This window comes from Pipra filicauda, unplaced genomic scaffold, assembly GCF_003945595.2.
Source record: "Pipra filicauda isolate LSUMZ 115617 unplaced genomic scaffold, ASM394559v2 scaffold5_size6683894_pilon, whole genome shotgun sequence".
In the NCBI taxonomy this organism is placed as follows: Eukaryota; Metazoa; Chordata; class Aves; order Passeriformes; family Pipridae; genus Pipra; species Pipra filicauda.
Genome location: NW_024104754.1, coordinates 1326261 through 1345431, shown reverse-complemented (window position 1 = coordinate 1345431; position 19171 = coordinate 1326261). Strand labels below are relative to the sequence as shown.

At 36.4% G+C, this 19171-nt stretch overlaps 1 protein-coding gene across 3 annotated transcripts in view; it reads right to left on the bottom strand.

Moving 5' to 3' along the window:
- The window catches only part of MYO3B (myosin IIIB), a 197337-nt gene that overhangs the window by 93144 nt on the left and 85022 nt on the right, over positions 1-19171 (bottom strand). Inside the window, exons 12-23 of one of the 3 annotated variants that reach the window (XM_039387963.1) lie at positions 11386-11482; positions 10380-10496; positions 9438-9542; positions 6813-6896; positions 5902-6104; positions 5443-5541; positions 4724-4838; positions 4230-4356; positions 3875-4085; positions 2659-2806; positions 2281-2434; positions 364-452 (exon numbers count right to left, since the gene is read on the bottom strand). In XM_039387963.1, coding sequence (XP_039243897.1) covers positions 364-452; positions 2281-2434; positions 2659-2806; positions 3875-4085; positions 4230-4356; positions 4724-4838; positions 5443-5541; positions 5902-6104; positions 6813-6896; positions 9438-9542; positions 10380-10496; positions 11386-11482 — 1549 coding nt within the window. The other 2 variants (XM_039387964.1, XM_039387965.1) reach the window with 2 other exon arrangements.

Below are 19171 nucleotides of genomic sequence, written 5' to 3'. Positions count from 1 at the left end.
CTTAGATACACTCTCACACAGAACTACTGTGGCATTCACACGATGTTAACAAGCACGTAGCCTGTTCCGGCTCCAGAGAGTTGCTCCTTCGAAGTGACTGTAATAACGGTGTTTCTGGTGCCAGAGTTCTTGCAGAAAAAAGATGGTTACTGTCTACACAATTTGTGCAAGAGCCCTAAGGATAGGTTCTAAAATGGACCACTACACATGAAAATTTTATTATATATTCTATGTTTGCATAAACTTTATCATATTTTCTATTAAAATGAGGAAAAAAACCACCATAAAGCAGAAACTCTGGATGAAAAGAAACAATGACCATGCCACCGCTATTTGAACTAAATAAAAATCACATGACCTTACCTTTCCAGCATAGTGCCGAATACCAAATGACAGCTCTACTCCTTTTGGTCTCCAAAAGTATTTGCATCGTAAGTTATCTTCAAATTTATCTAGAGATTGAGAAGAGACATTGATTTAAGTGACAGAGTGATTAACTATAACCTTCATCCTAATTAGTTTGCTAAGTTGCTTCTCAAGAAGTCAGAGCTGCTATAAACACATATATTATCAGATTGCTCAGAAATATTTGTGTGCCAGCTTCTCTACACTTTTTCCAAGCTGTCATTTCTGAATGGAACAGTTCATTCTAAACTAGCCCAGTAAAGCTGTAAACCATCCACTGTGGATGGTTTTGTGCATGGAAAACTATTAAATAAGAAGGGCTAATGAGAAGATGTGACAATTTCTGATATTTTGATATGAATTTGCTTATGCATATAGAGGGTTTGGGGTGAGTTTATTTTAATTACGTACATTCAAAACTGTGCATATATCACGCTTGCTTAAATGTATCTTCCCTATCTTTCCCTCTGCATTCAATTAGCTTTGTTCATCATGTTTTAAGGATATGTTAATGTCTTCCGTCTGGAACTGTGTCGCATTTACCTTTGGACTTCTACAGAAAAAGAGGAGGCTTCTATACAAAAGCTCTTCTAAAGAGACTTTCTGTTTCCTGTGCCTACCTCTAAAGAACTGACAGAAAAGGAAACTCCAACTTCTGAGAAAAATGTCTTTTATGCCCTGTGATATTTTGTATGCTCTTTAATATTTTGTAATGAAGTTAGTGTTGTCTGTCCAACACTGAAAGCCCAGGCAGCAACTTGTGTCAGGTTTTTCTTTCTATTAACACTGAATCAAGCTTGTATTTAAAGCAAAAATAACTAAGTTTGGAATTTCAGGGGGCTGGAACAGAGCAGTGGAATTAATGACTGTCTGGCACACCTGGAGAGGGCAAAATATCTCTCTCACTTTGCTGTCTCCTTGAGGGATCCTGCTGTTCTGTGTACAGATCAGCAGTAAAGCTGATCAGCACTGGACCAAGGAAGGTTCCTCTGACAGTAGAAGTTCAGTATTCAGTATTAACTGATTTATGTGACCCACAGGGAAGCAGACTACTTTAGTATATAAAGGAGGAGTGGAATGAAACCATAGTACTTGTTCAATCTGTGACTTGAATTCCGGTAAGCTCAGCCTAGCAGAAGTAAAAAATCTACTATATGTATTGTGCAATTTAATTGGCAGTTGTTATTTTCCTCTGACTAACAGCTTGAGCCTCTGCTGCACGTTCCACTGAAGGAAATATCACAGGGAAAAGGTCAGCTCTAGCAAATAAAAGCAAGACAACAGTTTTAAACATAGCATGCGCTGCATGGTTTAAGGTTGGCACCAAAATTTGTTAAAATGTATGTAAAATATGCATGAAGGCAGGGAAATATTCAGCCAGATGGCACACCAGAAATAACACACACTTCCTATTTATGATGAGATAATCTGGAATGAAGCAGTATTTTCTAATTGGATAAACATGGGCCTAGGAGCCTGGGAGCTCTAAATTTTACTTTCAACACTAATGCTGCTCACAGGGTGGTCCTAGATACAAGATTCTACTCTGTCTCAGCCACTTCTTCAGTAAATGGGGATAAATACTGCTTGATACACCTCACGTACAAGGACAAGACACAGGTTATTTCCTTGTAACACTGGAAAGACAAATAAGCTCTTGACACATGATATTTAAGATAACTTTTCCAATATGAAAAGGATAGAAAACAAGTAAGCAGAGAAAATTATGAAGCACAGTGAAAAATGAACTTCAGAATATCAACTAAAATGGCACAGCCTCATCAGGACAACTAGGCTAGTAAAACTTGAACAACGATGACATTCTGCCCTCTTACAATACATTTGTCTTTTCACAGAGTTTTTGTTTGTACATACCAACTAAAGTTAGGTCTGTTGCCTGAGGAAATCGACTTTCTTCATCTAACAGAGACAGGAGACCCATGGGTTTCTGAAGGAACATATCTAGAAGAGGCCGGTTGTCCTCATACTCCACTGTAGTTGCATCAATTCCCTCGCTCTGATACTCCATCTACAAAAGTCATCAGCACAGTTTTAATATTTAACCAGTAACATTTGTGATGCATAGCAATATTCTATAAGCCTCAGCAACATTATTCACAAAACTTCAACTGAAAGATGTCATTATCTTGCATTTAAATCGCACACCCATTTTATGGTTTATAAAGTACTCCTGAATATAGTCTATGGTTTAGGATGGCTGATTCAGCTAGAACTCATCAGAGCTGAATTTACCTGCTCAAGTGCAAAGATATGTTGATTGAAATAAAACTGGATCTGTTCATTAGCGATATTTATGCACAGCTGTTCAAAAGAATTTCTTGCGAAGTTCTCAAATCCAAATATGTCTAGTATCCCAACATTCATCCCACTTTCAGCATTGCTGCATGTGAAAATACAAACAGAATTCATCATGGGCAACATCACGTTAAAATAAAGATAAACATGGTAACTAGGATTGCATAATTTATTTACTCTGCTGCAAAAATCATAGGAAAAGTGTGTTTGAGCCTAAGACAACTCATGCATTTGTTCAGCATTGTTAAGACTTTTGTTTTCCACTTGCTTCTTGCAAATTGCCATGAAGGTGGCAGGAGAATCATAGGTACAAAGTAAGCCACATTTAGCAGCCATATTAAAACAAGTGGTTTCATAGGCAGATCTCAAATAAAATTTGTCTGCTCCTCCAGACAGTCAAAAGGTGTCAAGTTTTAATAGTATGTTTCTGCTATACTCATTCAGAAGGGTAATTACCAAGTCTGTTCCTGCTACAAGCTGGACTGTCAAGAGCCCACGTGTGAACTGAAGTATGACAGTCACCACCAAAACTGGATATGGATGAGAATGTGTCTATATGACACAGTGAAGTGCCAAGTAGAGATCTCAGATCAGAGGCATTTTCACATCACCTGAGGGGTTTTCTTGTTTCTAAAATCTCTACAGCTGCTCCAAAAGATCAAACCAGCCAGATTAGTACCTGGCAATGAAATCATAAGGGTGCACAATGTAATGTTTCTGTAACTACGAAAAATAAAAAATCATCACTTACATCTCAAGTAGCAGCACAATAATAATCTGATATCTGTATTTATTACTAAAAAAACCAAGATCTGTAAGGACTGTGAATACATACTAAAGTTTTTCAGTGTACTAATCAGACTTTTGTATGATTTTCATGTTCAATATATAGGAAGCATCTTTTTAAAGAATTATACAGCACTTCAACAACTCAATTTCCATTGACTTCAGTAGCTAAATTCTACTTGGGTCTTTGAAAATGATGGGATTAATGTCCTGGAAACAAAATTCAGTATCACAGCATGAAAGCCATTTTGAAGCCTTAGTCAAAATAAACACAGCACCCTTTCTGCAAAATCAAAAATATACAAATGGATGAACCCATCAGACATATGCACAGTAAGTACACATGATTCAGTGATGTGTGACTTGCCATATATTTTTATCTGGCTGAAGCAGCGTATTAATACGATTTACAATCCAGCTGAAGAGCCGGCCATAAAGTGCTTTAGACATGGCATCTCGCACGTCAGCTGCTTTGTCCACGGTGTTTGTTCGGATAATAGTCTCCCCCCGTGTTACAACACAGTGGGAGGTTAGGGCCTCTTGAAGTTCTTCAGACCCAATACTTAGTAGTGCAGCAGCTAAAAGACAGTGGAAAAAAGATACACAACTGTGATTATGCAGTGGAAATCACCAGCATTGACCAACTGTTACCATGAGTTACAGATTCTCACAAATACAGTTAAATTGCATTTACAGAACTGACAACATTCAAATGTATTTACCATTATCTAAGGCTTCTGGGTTGGGAACCTCACTTTTATCCGTTTGGTGTTGTGAAGAAATGGCAGCAAACTCAATATTTCCAGTATTTAAGATTCCAGTCAGAATTCTGTACACTGAGTACACTTCCTGTAAAAGATGACAAGATGCACTTTTAAGGAATCCAATTAGATATACAGATCATATTTAGGCTATGACAAAAAAATGTAGGCACTGGAATGGCTATTAAAGCTCACAGCTTTCTCTGAAACCAAATTCTACAAGTTCAAGTAAACTCTTATTTGCACAGAAAACAGTGCAATACAGAATTGCCTGAGTACCAACCGAGACCTCAGGCTGCTCTTGCCTTCTGAGTGTGTGGTTATTCTTTCAGGGTTCACTTCTGTCATAAAAGAGATTCTGTGGTGCAGGTGTGCATCCACAAAACCAAAAGGTAGCACTGGAGGTAAGTTTTCATAAAGAAGGTCAATAATGGTTTAGCATCTGGATCTCTTACCTCGTCAGTAAATCCTATAATTCTAAAGCAATGCTGAATCGCTTCAAATTGTCTTCCATAAGAATCTTTAGTAACAATATCATGCATTACTCTTCCAGTTTCATTATCAATATATCTAAACAGAGTGGGAGAAAGAAAACATCACACTAACAGATACGTCAGTATGACCTCCAGTGACTTCAATGCAAGTACCTCAGTAACCGGAAAGAACATTTATCTCAATATCTTCCAATTATATAGTTTGGTGCTAATTCATATGAAGTTTTTGCTTCTGTTGCATTAACTTTTACTTATCCTTTGTTAACGTCTATTAGTGTTCCCAACATTTGACACATATGCCCTCACCCAATACAGATCAGAAGCACGCAGAGTACAAACACCAGTTAAAAAACACAACTTCAAAACATATTCTGGGTGATTACTGAATGTGAAGCATTATGGTAAGAAATTCATAAGGTGGGCTGTTCTCATTGAATGTCAGCAGATCTACATAATAATGAGCTTGATTCTTCCTCCTCCTGTTTTAATAGTTCAACTTCTCAAACAAACACAAATAATGGAATGCCTCAGTGTCCATCCTCTTCTTTCCTTGGGAGGATTAAAAAAGGTCCTTAAGAGATGGAGAAGGATTAAGAGAGATTTTAAGGCATCATACTGAAAGCAAGTGTTGATCAATAGCTAATTACAATGAGCAGTTAAAACAAGTGAGTGATAGTTACCTAGGAGGCTTTTTATCAGGAAGTCTATATTCAGAAAGTTTCTTCTGATGATAAAGGCCAGCATAAATATAATAAAATATATGGAAATTTTTCTCTCCCCTGGAAAAAAAAAATCCTTTTAAAGCACCTGTGTTTATTCTTGTGGCATCTTGTACAGTGTAAAAGTAGTTCTTATAATGAGCTCACTGAAGTAGGTAGCAAATCTCCCACTTGTTTTAATAGTTTAGGATCAGCAACTGTGAAACACAGAAAACCCAGTCAACATAACATTTCTCCAAAGAACGGAGCGGCTCTGGCTTCCGCTCCAAAAGAACCTGACTACTCTTGTTGTCATAGCACTGTACAAAGGATTACTGCTTTAGCAGAAGACGAGAAAGCATTTAAAATACAGAATTTTTGATAATTAAATCAATCCAAACATTATATATATGTCGAAGGACAAACAATTAATATACCTACACAGCCTGTTTTATGACCCTTGATTTTTCAAGGAGATATTCAGAAATCTTTGCCCCCATAACAGCTCCTGTGGGTGTAAACATCATTTCCAGATATTTTCCAAAGCGACTTGAGTTGTCATTGATGGCAGTGCAGGCATTCCCAAATGCTTCAACCAGAGGATTCACCTGAAGAATTTTCTCACGCAAAGCACGGTTATTGGCCTTGACAGAACAGATACAGATCAGAATAATAATTAAAAGAATATAATGCTTACCCACAATTCAATTCTTGCTTCAGAAGCATAGAATCCTCTTCTCATGCTTGTATGGACTTAGGCACTGTGGCAGGAAGAATGTACCTCAAGGTACTGTGTTAACCTTCCTACTTACATAACAACAGGTCTAACAAATTGATGAGGAAGTCTCCCACAAGTAGGAATATGCAGATTCTGCTTTCTCTGCAATTGTTCTACCTCTGAGGTGTCATATAATTAGTTAGGAGTACCAAAACCATAAAAAACCTAAAGACATCTACTTAAGGTTAACCTTAACATGCTTGATTTTTCCATCATTTTGTGCTCATAGCATTTTTGTAACATTTAAATGTCTAAGAGCTTCTAAGATTAGAGCCATAGTAAGATCTGTCATTGTATAAATAAACAATGATATATGTGATAAACACTGTACATAACTACCAGTACTGAACACTCAGAATCCGGCACCTACTCTTTAAAAAAATATCAAGTGGCTTGGTGTGAGTCACACTCATATCTTAATTCAGCGCTCTCACACATGCATGATTATTATGCCCCTAATTCAAGTGGGACAATTTACGTAAACAGTTTTAAATATTAAAGATTAAATCGAGCAGAAACTGAGGTGGGGTTGGAAGGACTTGTTCACAGTTTTACATAATTGGCTAAGAAATACCTTTCCCAAGAAGGTCAAATGTTGGACGATCAGATGGGCACTTTCTGTCTTTCCAGCACCACTTTCCCCACTGATGATAATGCACTGAACACACAAAACAAAACATTCAGGTGCAGAGTTCACCACATGGTCAATATCAGCCATTACTACTTCCATCTGTTACTTCATGTTTAGTACCAAAACTGCGAAATACTTTAAGGGTCAAACCCCTTCTGAAAGGAGAGATCAGCAAAGACTCAGTGCAATAATTTATTCCCTAGATTACTAAAATGCATCTCACAATGCCTGATAGCACTGTGCATGTGTGAAGCAGTGACTGAATTTCTAAGGGCTAAGACACATAAATGAGGGACCATGTCTACAGACATGACTAACATTTATGTGGTTTCTCTCAAATGCTTAAAACTCAGAAAACTGCCACAGCTCAATTAATGTGCTTCTGAGCTCACTGTATTGACTTCATATGAATTAACACGTATCACAGGGTACAGCTATTTTTAATACACTGACCAAAAGTTTGCTCCTAAAAATAATCTTACATAATTACCACTGCATAGAGAGGCTATTCTGTAGGTGACTCTGACATTCAAACGAGAACAGCAAACTAGCATCTAAACATTTCAGAAAAATATGCATCTCTTCATTTCATGATTCTGGGAGGACATATCCACCTTCTTCTTGGGTCAGCAGTCTTTCACATATGGTATTTTATAGGCTCTCCAAATGGATGCCAGATTCAGAGACTAGCTAGAATGGTCTAAATTCTCTGCTCTTATGCTTCGTGGACAAGATGGAAGTAGAAGGCCAGTACACCTAAAAGGCCAGTTCACACAGGAACACTGAAGTGCGAACACTTCAGATTACAGAGTATGAATTCTAACAGTATTCATTATTTTCCCCATTTTTCCACATATTCTACAGATCACCAGTACAAATATTAGTCTATTTAAGGTACAGTATCAACAGACATATAAGTAAAATGTTAACACTGAGCAGTTGCACAGATGTACTTGTTTTTATGCAAACACCTGAAAATTATCTCCACGACACTGTGAACATACAAGATTCTTGGCTGGGAAAAGATACAAGGTCCTAAAATACTTGATGCACTGAAACTTCATATAGAACTGAGCTATGTGAAAAGATTTGAAAGATGCAACCATTATGTATGTGGTGGTACCTAGTGGTGCCTGACAGCAGGTGCAGGGACTGACTCTACATAATGTGTGCAATATGACATTTGCAGATCATTTATTTGCTTCTTGTCAGGTATTTTTGCTCTTGGAAACAGGTAACACATTGATGGATTTACAGAGTTACACTATTTAACTTAATTGCCTTTGTGTGATTAGGGAAGTTATGTATAACAGTTTACACGGTTGAAACCTATGAGTCCTTGCAGAATTGGTTAGAACTTGACTTTCACTTCAAGAGAAATATTAAGACCTTAAGCCACTTTTCAGCTTTCCCAGGGAAAAAACAAGAGAAAGCTCAATGTCTAAAACAAACAGAATCAAAACATTTTCAGTCTGGCTACAGTGTTTATCTAATGCAGCTTTACTTAAAGAACGCTGGCCAGGTAATGGAGATGAACAAGTTCCTGTAATACTTTGCAAGCAGCAAATAGGAAACTGATTTAGATCTAAATGAAAATTGTTTCTTAAACAGGTACAAAACACCATTAAAGATGTACAAGGCCTGATGAGCTGAAGACATTAATTTTTTTCCTCAGAAAACAAGTTCTTACATAACTTACTCTACATGTACATTAGTACAAAGAAGTACTAATCATCTCTCAGGCCAGTGTACTTCCACATACTTAGTAAAGCTCCTGTTCCTTTTATTTGTCTTCTTTTCTTGGCATTTTCTGATTGCATGCCTTTTATTATTTTATTCTGCTTTTATGATTTTAAAAAAGCATTTTCTATGAATTATTGTGCAATGTGCAGGGTAAATCACAAAGATTTTATAAACAAAAATAGTTATCAGCCCTCAGTAGTCATGTACATACAGCACATCAAATTAGAAAGAGTACAAAGTTATAATCTTAAGAATGTAATAAAATCTTCTACAGTATGGTATTTTATTCTCATTAAAATTATTGCTAATAATAATTAGATTTGTATCCTTATTATGTTTATAATAGATCCATCCATAATATATTTTACTAAAAAATGAGATAATGGTTCCTATTTTTTGTGACTTAGGGTCTTTTTGAAACAGAAAAGTGGTTCAAACTCTCTTAATCTGCTATGTCATTGAGAACCTCCTATTTTACACAAGTGTAAATTATTTAAGTACCCAGGGCAAGACAGGCCTAGGATCAGTGTGCAGCAACATTCTGCAGCTGGTCTTAACTGCCAGGACTTCATGAATGTCCAGGAAACTATATTGGTCAGGTACTCCTATCAACCTATTTGACCTTTAAGCCTCTTTTATGTCACTGTGTCTTCTCCAGAATTCCCAAACCTGACTGGATTTCTACTCTGGTTTTCCTGTTGTAGGAATAAAAGGATTAGAGAAAAATTTCCCAAAGTACAACATAACAGAACATTAGCCACAGCCATGAAGCACAATGGTAGTATAATTAATATGGAATCTAAACCAAAATGAACAGATTCTTACCTGATCCTTGCTGAATGTAACCATGCTTTGGTAGGCAGCATCCGCAGAGGCAAATATGTGGGGGGGATTTGATGAACGCTTCACACCATGGTAAAGCTTGGAGAACTAAATTTAAAGAACACACAGTAGTCTAAATACGCAATTTAGCTACATAATTAAGAACTGAAAAGAGAACAGTGACTATCTTCTGCCTGTTCAACAGAGGCAGTTGTCTATTATAGCACAGAATTTCCACTGATTCACCTGGAAGAGGAGTGGTAATTCTTGACATTGCCCAACATCCAGAATACAAATTACAACACCTAGAATGCCCTCTGACATTTCCCATATAAGAAAGTGAAAAGAACTGTAACACAAGGAACAGAACTTCAAACACAAACCTTCAATAAAGGAAATACACCAAAAAAACTTCAAAGATAATAGTCAATCTGAAATCTCACTCCTCTACCTGCAGCCCTGATTGAAGCACCCATGGAGACTAAGTAATTTCTAGCTCCACCTCTCTTCATATTTGTAGGGAATTAAACTGCCTCTATCTTTACAGCATTTGATTCACTTGTTTCTTCCAAGCCAGAGCTGATGGTACAGGACATTTAATAGTCAGAGAAATTCTTCAGGAAGCAAAAGCCTCAGCATAAGGAGGTTCACATAACCACTTTGCAGAAGCCCTAAATGCTAGACAAGAGGCCCAGCTGGGGCTAGGGTGACCTTCATCTGTACCATGGAAGTTGTGCCATCAAGCAGAAAGGAATGAAATAGAATGAGACCAAATTTAAAAAGCAAACCAGAGCAACACAGATTCGTAGCCACACTGTTCTGGAAGAAGAAAAGGCTGAGGTTTAGTCTGTACTCCTAGCTTCCAACATTGCTTAAGAGTTTTAGCCAGTGGTGTTAATACAAAATGTAAAGTTACTACTGTCCACAGCTTGGAATCTCTCTTACCTGGGGAGAATAAATGCTGAGATTCTGGAAGGGGTTCAAGGCTATTAAAATGTCTCCAACATAAGTATAAATCTGTAAGTCAGCATAGCGTTTTTGCAGCTGATGGATAATTGTATCCTGAGAAGATTACAAGAAGTTTGATAAGTTGTACAATATTTTTCCCCTTAAGAAGATTTTTGTAAATATACTGAGAACACTGATTAAGAAATACTTATTGTAAGTATTACTAATTATTTTTCAAGTGCCAAAACCGCATAACCAAATATTTTCAAAATTCTTGCTAATGCCATAAAACTAAGTTAAATGGCAACTCTTTTTTGAAGATTAGTACATATTTTATCAGCCTGCGAAGCAAACTTTCTGAAGGGAAAATGGACGTGCACATTATTGCTGCACTTCATAGTATATTTCCATTTCATTTTTTTATTTGGCCATGAAACAAGGATAATAAGTTTTCAAGGATTAAATTTTAAGTAGTTGTAAAAGACTGTTTTAAACAGGACACTACCACAATTTAGTATTATGTCTTTTTCTTGATGGCATGTAATGTAAGAATCATCAACACAAAAATTTACAGATACTCTGCATATAGGTGATATAGCAAAATAGGAAATTGATATTGTTTTATCACTTTTTATCCAAGAGCTGTAGATAACATATTATTCTACATAAATAATCAATTTTAGAAAAATAAAATCACATAAACCTAGATCTTTATGACTAAATTTCACATTTTAGGAAACTCACAAAAATAATTTAAACTAGCATCACTCATAATTGAGTTCTTCCACAAAATAGTATTCATTGCTACTATTTTTATGCCACTATATGGAATATTAATGAAGTGACAGTAGCAGATCGGCCACAGGAGAATCCCCTTTCCATGGTGAGATAAAAGCTTGCAAGAAGAAACTATTTTCATTCTGCTAAGAGGGGCCTAAAAAGCAGAAATAGGCAAAATGTGAAATACAATTGTCAGAAACTGCTACTCAAGACAGTACAGTACCTCATCTAGAACTTCTAGATTTACCAGATCATCATCTAGAGAGTACTTGTCAGCTCCATCCACATGGTAAGGTCTTCTAGTATGTATTCGTTCATGTCTGGAAGTTTGTTAGTAGAGCACCAGTGTTACAAAAGTGTATCAAAGACAGCAAACATTAAGAGGTAATGAGAAGTCACGAGGGACTTTTTGTCATGCAGAAAACAGACGCATTCTCTGAAATGCATATTTTTGCTTGCAATATCCTTTTATAAAAGCAATACATCAGCTTGCTGTCCACTCTAATATGTGCTTTCTCTTTCACAATATATAACCTACCTATCAATGCTCAGCAAAGATTTATCTGTAGACTTACTACTCTTCACTCAGACAGTAAAGCATAAAAATATTCTCCCCCTTTTCCCTTACCTCCTTAGTGTAAGTTAATAAACTACTACTCTGTTTAATTAAATGTTCCCCCCACGTACCCAGTCAATAGTATTGTCATCTAAAGAAGCCAGAAGAAGCAATAAATAGTATAAAATCTTACTGTTACCTTGGTGTATGCCAAAGTGCCTCCTCAGATGACCCTAGATCTGGTCCAAACCAACATTTTTGAACCACAGCTGCCATCAGACTCTAAATTGTATGGATGTTCAGTCAGCTTGTCCCCAGAGATTTAAGCCACACAATAAGCAGCAGAGACAAACTGTCACATAACCCCTTTATAATCAGATTATACTGAAGGAATCTTTGAAAATGCTGTGTATATATTTTTAAACAACACATCATGTTGAAACGGGAACAAATCAAGAGGCTGTAACATGTCCTCCACAGAGGGTGTGAAATATAAATGCTGTAAGCACAACTAGGCTTTTCTTTACAACAAACATAATCAAAGCATAGTAGAAGGACACCCACCGAGATACAGTCTGCATCCTGCTGAGTAACATTTAGCATTGATCCTCAATGACAGTCCTTGACAGATTGTTTCTGCATTGGTTGCCATGTAGAAAGTAGGAATCACATGGTCACACATCCCAAAACAACACTAAATATTATATTAAGTACTAGCAGAACGGTACTGTAACTGTGCAGGAAACACAGTTTATCTATAATGTTCAAGGTTAATATGGAGATGTAGCAGGTCTTTTTTCTATAACTGTATCTTCATACGCTCTTGGAATCCTCTTTCAAAAATTAACATTGAGGCTTTTGTATTTTTGCCCTTTATGTACACTTCTACATTTGAAGCTAGTCAGCTTGCATTCAGTAAAGAGAATGTTTTCATATCCAAGAGCTATTATATCATCAGAAGAATTATTGCATGGAAAGCCTTTAACAAAGGGGAAGGAGAAGAGTGTTAGCCATGAGTACAGCTTCACAGACAATTGCAAATCACATTTAAAGACCATAATTTTTTTATTTCTATTTGTATTAATTTTCCTTCTTTCCTTTTGGCTACTCAATGAGTTCTGGAAAACTGTTCTGTAATGGTTTATTTGAATAATAACTAAATAAAACTGTGCAAACTCTTTCGTCAGCTAGAAAATGAAACAGTGGGAAGACAGCAGGTTTTGCTGACAGTCCCACTACATTCCCAGAGATGGTAGTTTGATTGATATTGTACATATGAAGAAATGAAAGAAGGACACAACAACACAAATAATAAGCTATGAAAGAAAAATTGTTACAGTGGGTATTATTTCCCGTGGGTAGCATGGCAAACATTTTAATTTGTTCAAAGTTCCATTCAATTAAATTTTCCATTTTCTGGTCTTCGATTAGGTTGTGTTTTCTTTTTGGCTTTTTTTTTAAGAGTCACTATATGCAAGAACATTACACTTTGCTAACAAGCCAGATCCTTGAAGCAGTAGGTATGCATGTAAGTAGCCTAATGTACTACTGGGTTTTTTTAACTGTTTTTTCCCTTTCAAACCAGAATTCAACCTCTTACTTTACAGAAAAATGCTGTTGTAAATAATTTAAATCATTTAGAGATGGGAGCACTCCCTGGTTTACAAATGAAGCAAACAGTTGAACAGTTGCTTCCCTTCATGGAGATGTAACCAAAAAAGCAATAGCTAATATAACTCATCTGTGAAGCTTTTTCTTCCTGGAGCAAAACATCACAGACACAATATTGAATTGCAACAAGCTGCAAGTACAGACTATCTACCAGAGGTGCGAGGTGGAGGGATAAGAAGGCACATTCAAACCTAAGCATGTCTAATTGCAGAATGGCTTTGTAAACTAATCTGCTATCTGATTGTGTATTAAACTCCTGCTGTTTGTTCTCCTTAAGTGATAAACGAATCAATCTTTTTTATTGGAAAGGGTTCCTTTTAACACTATGTAAATAAATAAGGAAACTAGTTTTAGTCAAACATAAGTAAAACATATATACCTTTGAGCACATATTTTCTTGTGCTTAACTCATTTTCCTAAGTACATGATTAGGAAGAGGATATTAGGAGCATAACATCACATTAGCTTCAAATCTCCTGCTGGTCTCATCAGTTTTCTACTGACCCTATGTCCTGCAGATGCATTGACAGAGTGGAAAAGGAAAAACACAAACAGTAACCTTTAATTATTTCCACAACTTTACATCAGAAATATAATTTGCTTTTAAAATATAATAAAAAAAATCTAAAAAAAGCAGAAGGAAACACTCTTAATTAGGGAAATAACTCTCAGTATGTTTTTTCTGTAAAAAGTAGAATTATCAGCCATTTTTTCAGTACAAGTTCTAAGCCAAAGGAATATCAAAGATGCTATATTTGCCTTAAGTTTCCAGCAATGTTCTGAATCAATCCCTGGAAGACATAGTCTCTTCACTGTTAAAAGAACTGGCATAAAGGACCAGTCACTCAAGGCACCTAACTTTGTTACAGAATCACATAATGGTTTGGGTTGGAAGGGACCTGAAGCACAGCATAAGGTTTGTTCCAGAAATCTAGTGATGAGCAATGCCTGTTGAAAAAGACTATCCTTCCAAGCACCTTCCCTTTGCCTTTTTCTTCAGGCAGGAATAGCTGGAAGGGACAGTTTTCTTGGATTTTGGAGGAGGAGCAAAAGGCGAGAAGCATTTCTCCCTGGGGAGAACTATTTCATGAAGATGGCAGGAAGTATTAATTTGTTCTACTTGTGGGAAAGAAACAATTTGAAAGAAAGTAACCTCTTTTTGTATTAGACACCAGTCACAGCAATAGAAGTGCACTGTAAATAGCTATACACTCATATATCCCCACTATTAAGCCCATGATGGGAAAGAAAAAGCTAGATGGACCACACAGACTTCCAGATTGAAACATCGTCTTGCTGGCAGGTCCAACCTGAGCAACAAAACAACACAGGCCAAGAATTTTTGCATTCATGGGGAAGCTGCTTCTCTGATCTCTCTCCTCTCCACCCCTAGCATTATTAGGGCCTTTACTTTGCTCTCCTGGTGCAGGTAAGCATTCATGTTTACTGTTCGGGTTTTTTTGTAGGACTCACATAGGAACAATTGTTTCTGTACTTGTCCTTCTTTATATTATTGCCAATTTTAAAATTAATTCCTGAGATTTACAAGAAAAATACTCAACACAATGAGAAAGAAAAAAAGGTAGAATGTGCTACTGCCACACAGAGATACACAACCTATTTCCCATGCATTGCAAAGACTGAATTTTGCCCCTGTACATCAAGTTTCACCCTGGAGTAACATGTTGAAGCATGGTCATAATAGAGACATTGACATAGCCTTAATTACAACATGAATGCTGCAGCTATAGCAAAAATCTTTGTAACTCCAGTAAAAACACATATACTATAATTAGAAGAAGGGTCACTTTGGGGGAGCCACAGTAGCTTTGTGATTTAGAAAAAAAATAATAAAAAAGGGAAGAAAGAGTTTTAAATTCATTTGCCTAATATTCATATAGATGAAGGCTGGAAAAATTGCATTAAATTACATTGTGTGCAGCATCAGAGGACTACTTCTGGTTCTGTTTCTGTTATTAACTCTGAGTCCAAAGGAAATTACTGGCTGGATGCAATCAAGTTCCTTGCAGTTAATTGCTTTCAAAACTAAATCTGAGCTGGCAGAGAAGCTAGATATCTGGTTGTAAGAATTACTTCCTTGGATGGACTGCTGCTGTAATCCAGCTGGCTAATAAGAAGGGGAAAGCTGCCAAGACACTGTAGCCTCATCCTAATATCTGACAAGGTAGCCTGAACATACCTGGCCTTCTCAAACTATTAAATGCTTAGATTTCTTTTTTCCTTCCCCCTAGGTTTCTTCAAGTTTGATTCTTCCTGATGTACAGATTCACATTTTATCCTTCAAAATGCAAGGTTTCACACCTGTCTGTTCCCCATTACAAAACCAAACTTTTAAATTGAGACCAGCAGCAGCACACTGACCCAAAATCACCCAGAACTGTAAACCCTGAACTCTTCACTGTCTACCTCAAACCTCTTTAAAACCATATCCATGAAAATGCTGAAATTTTTCATTCCTTTAAAAACTAAAACCAGAGGTCAGTAGAAGACCTTTTCTGATTCCTATGAAGAAGCCTATTTACAGACAGGAACATTAGAACCCAATTTGTAGAAAAACATTCAAGAGAAGAATGAGCCATGTCTGGAGTTGGCCTCTTCAAAGCTGCCGATAACTGAGAAGCTGCCACTTTGAATCATGTAACCAAAACCATTCAATAATTGATAAACGTTAACTTTCAAACATCAAATCGTTATAGAATTTTTACAACAGGAGTTATTAGTCACTTGAGGAAATACAGAAGACCATGGTTTTGTTCAACTTCTACTCCAGTGACATTTGATAGACAGGGTTTACATAATAAATGTAGATGCCAACTGGTAATTACTAAATATTTTTGTTACTTTGAAATTAATATAGACTTGTCTACTGCATTTCATGTGGCTGCCCCACATTAACACCTTTGAAAGAGCAGCCAAATGCCACATGGGAACCCACAGTATCTAAAACACTGAAAGATGGCTTCAAAGAATATTACCAAGGGCAAAATTTTTAGACTGTGTTCTCTGAAGATTCTTCTTCCCTGTCTCCAGTTCTAAGGTTTTAATCATGTATTTTCCTCCTTGATGTTCTGCTTCTCCACCACAGTCCAAAGGCAGCTAATAGATCTGTTACTACCTTTGAGTTTTTCCATCTCACATGCTGTTGTGACTTTTCTTCTTCAGATTTTCCCCTCCATGTTATTCTGGATAAAACAATTTGTTATTTTAAGACTGAGCGTAAATAAGTAATTTCTTAATTGATGTACATTCAAATGGGAAAAGAAAAACCCAGAACATTTTACTTTCATTCCCTTTTGCTGATGGGCAGTACTTTTCAAGGCCTTCAGTTAGATTAAAAATCCTACAGTTTTCCATTACTTCTACTCAAAAGCCACAAAAATATTTTAGGTTTTGGTTTTTTTAATGGAATAAAATGGAAAGTTTACTTTTTTGAGAAAGTCATCCTAAAGGATGCAAGATGTCTCTATGACAAGTTCCATTGTATTTTTAAGCATTATTTATGGATCTTGATATACTTCCTAGCTTAAAAGACTTCAAAAGTTTATAAATTAAACACCAAAGAATATGCCTGCTTTTTGCAGTGCCTTTTGCCAGTGCAGACAGCACAAGTCATTTAACATTTAGCAATACTAGGAAAGAGACTAAATCTCTTCCAACTTTTTCCTTCAGCAGGCTGGCAATCAGCCTCGATGTTGGAATTTCTTGCGCTACAAATCACAAAGGCAACAGACCACACGAATGAGTTCAAGAGATCAAAACGCATATTTGGAAAGTGAGCAGCTCTCTCATAATCTCCCTTAATGGATTATCAAACACAAACACTGTTTAACAAAAATATAGCCTACACAGAGTGAATGTTTACTGTTAAGTGAAAATTAACAATATCCATAATCTTTGCCTAGAGCCTTCCCAGAGCCTCCTCAGAATCTATGGGCAGAAAGAATGAAAATTAAAATGGCTAGAGCTTCAGGCACCATGAATGTTTCTCTTCAACAATAGGTTTACAGTGACCAAAGGTATATTACAGCTTTATAGAACAAGTAAAAGATAAAGTTCTTGCCTCAGACAAACCGCTGTCTATTTTTTGTAGGTATAATATATTGAGTAAAGCTATTAGCAGCCATTTCATAAGTGAAGGAACAGAGAAATATTGACAGCAAGTCATAGAACAGAGGTTACACAGCAATCCAGAGGGAGAATGAGGAACAGAACACAAACCTCTACCATGTTTTTGTACTGTAATTCAGAGGGTGACTAAACATTCTTGCTATTTTACTGACATGCAATCACACAAATTTCTATCTTGAAGAACTTATTTCTGAAATATAGCAAGTTTAGGGTTGACTTGACTTGTGTACCCTTTTTAGTTAGAGAATACAGCATTAGTCACACTCAGACACACTGCGTCTTATCAATACTCAGTTATTACTGTAACAAAAATATTTTTATAGTTCTGCTTATCATTCCTGACCAACATTTGCATGTTCTATTGTCCACACCTTACTGTAACTTAGATTCCTTATTTTTCTCCCATTCTCCAGTTTAATGCTACATGAGGTACAAGTCTTCAGGAATGAAAGACATTTCTTGTTCTCACAATGTTATCATGCATCAGGACACTATTTGAACAACCATCTCACAGTCTTTGTGTGAATGCAGAATTGGTAAATTAAAGAAAAAATACAACCAGAAAAAAATAGGAAAAAATGAGTGAGAGCCTGTGACAGCATCCTCTCTGATTTTAAGAAATGCTTCCTGCCTAGAAGCAGCTATTTATTGATGGGAATAAGAGATGCTGTGACTCCCAAGACCAACTAGAAATCAGTATCCATGTGTTAAAAAGTAACAATGTGTTTCTTAGAATAGATGGGGAAGAAAAATTCAGCATAGCTGGAATGAGTATATGTGAAGCACTGTTCTGATGTACTAACCTCTATTTTTCAAGGATTGAAGAACTTTTACAAGAACAGAACTAGAGGACTATTTAACACTGAATAAGTTTCTTAGAATTAATTTCATATAATTGTTTCTATGTCAAAGCTGTTAATGAAAAGTATATTGTTGCTAATTAGCAATTAAGCCCTGGTACTGTTAGGAAACACACACACAGTTAACTGATAGTGTATAAAAGGGATATGGATAAGCAAGATAATACCTGGAGCTCACCCTTACACAGCTGTGACGTTGGACTTCCTCAGCAAGTTTTTCCCCATGAGAGTATAAAAAACAGGCATTGCAGGAGTGAAGTGCTAATGCTGAAATGGTAGAACTCAAGGATTTCAGTCTAAAAAGATGCCAACAGATGGAAAAAAAGAATCTTCTTTCTCATTACAAGTATGGAAAAAGAGGTATTCTGGCTGTTTTTTCTGAAACTGGAAACACCTATTTGCATAAGGATAGAAGATGTCTGCATCTCACTGATGTAAATAATTTAGAGAAAAATAGAGCTGGTGGAAAAGTTTCACAGAGTATCTTTTTCAGCAAAAAAAGCAGGAAGAATTGTTAATGCCATTTTTAATTTTAAAAATAGTCTTTTACTAGCATAAACATTTTATTTTTCATTTTTAACCTAAAGGAATTTACAGAATATAAAATTCCCTAGTAAGTTGCCTCATGGAAAAGTGACAATATATGTTTGTCAGCAACAAACAGAGGATAGCAACAAATGTTTGTGTTAGCAGACTCCCTTGAGCTCAAGGCCAACAAAGTGCCCCTTCAGTTCAGAGGCCTGAAGAAATGTGCTGAAGCCTAGCTATACTGC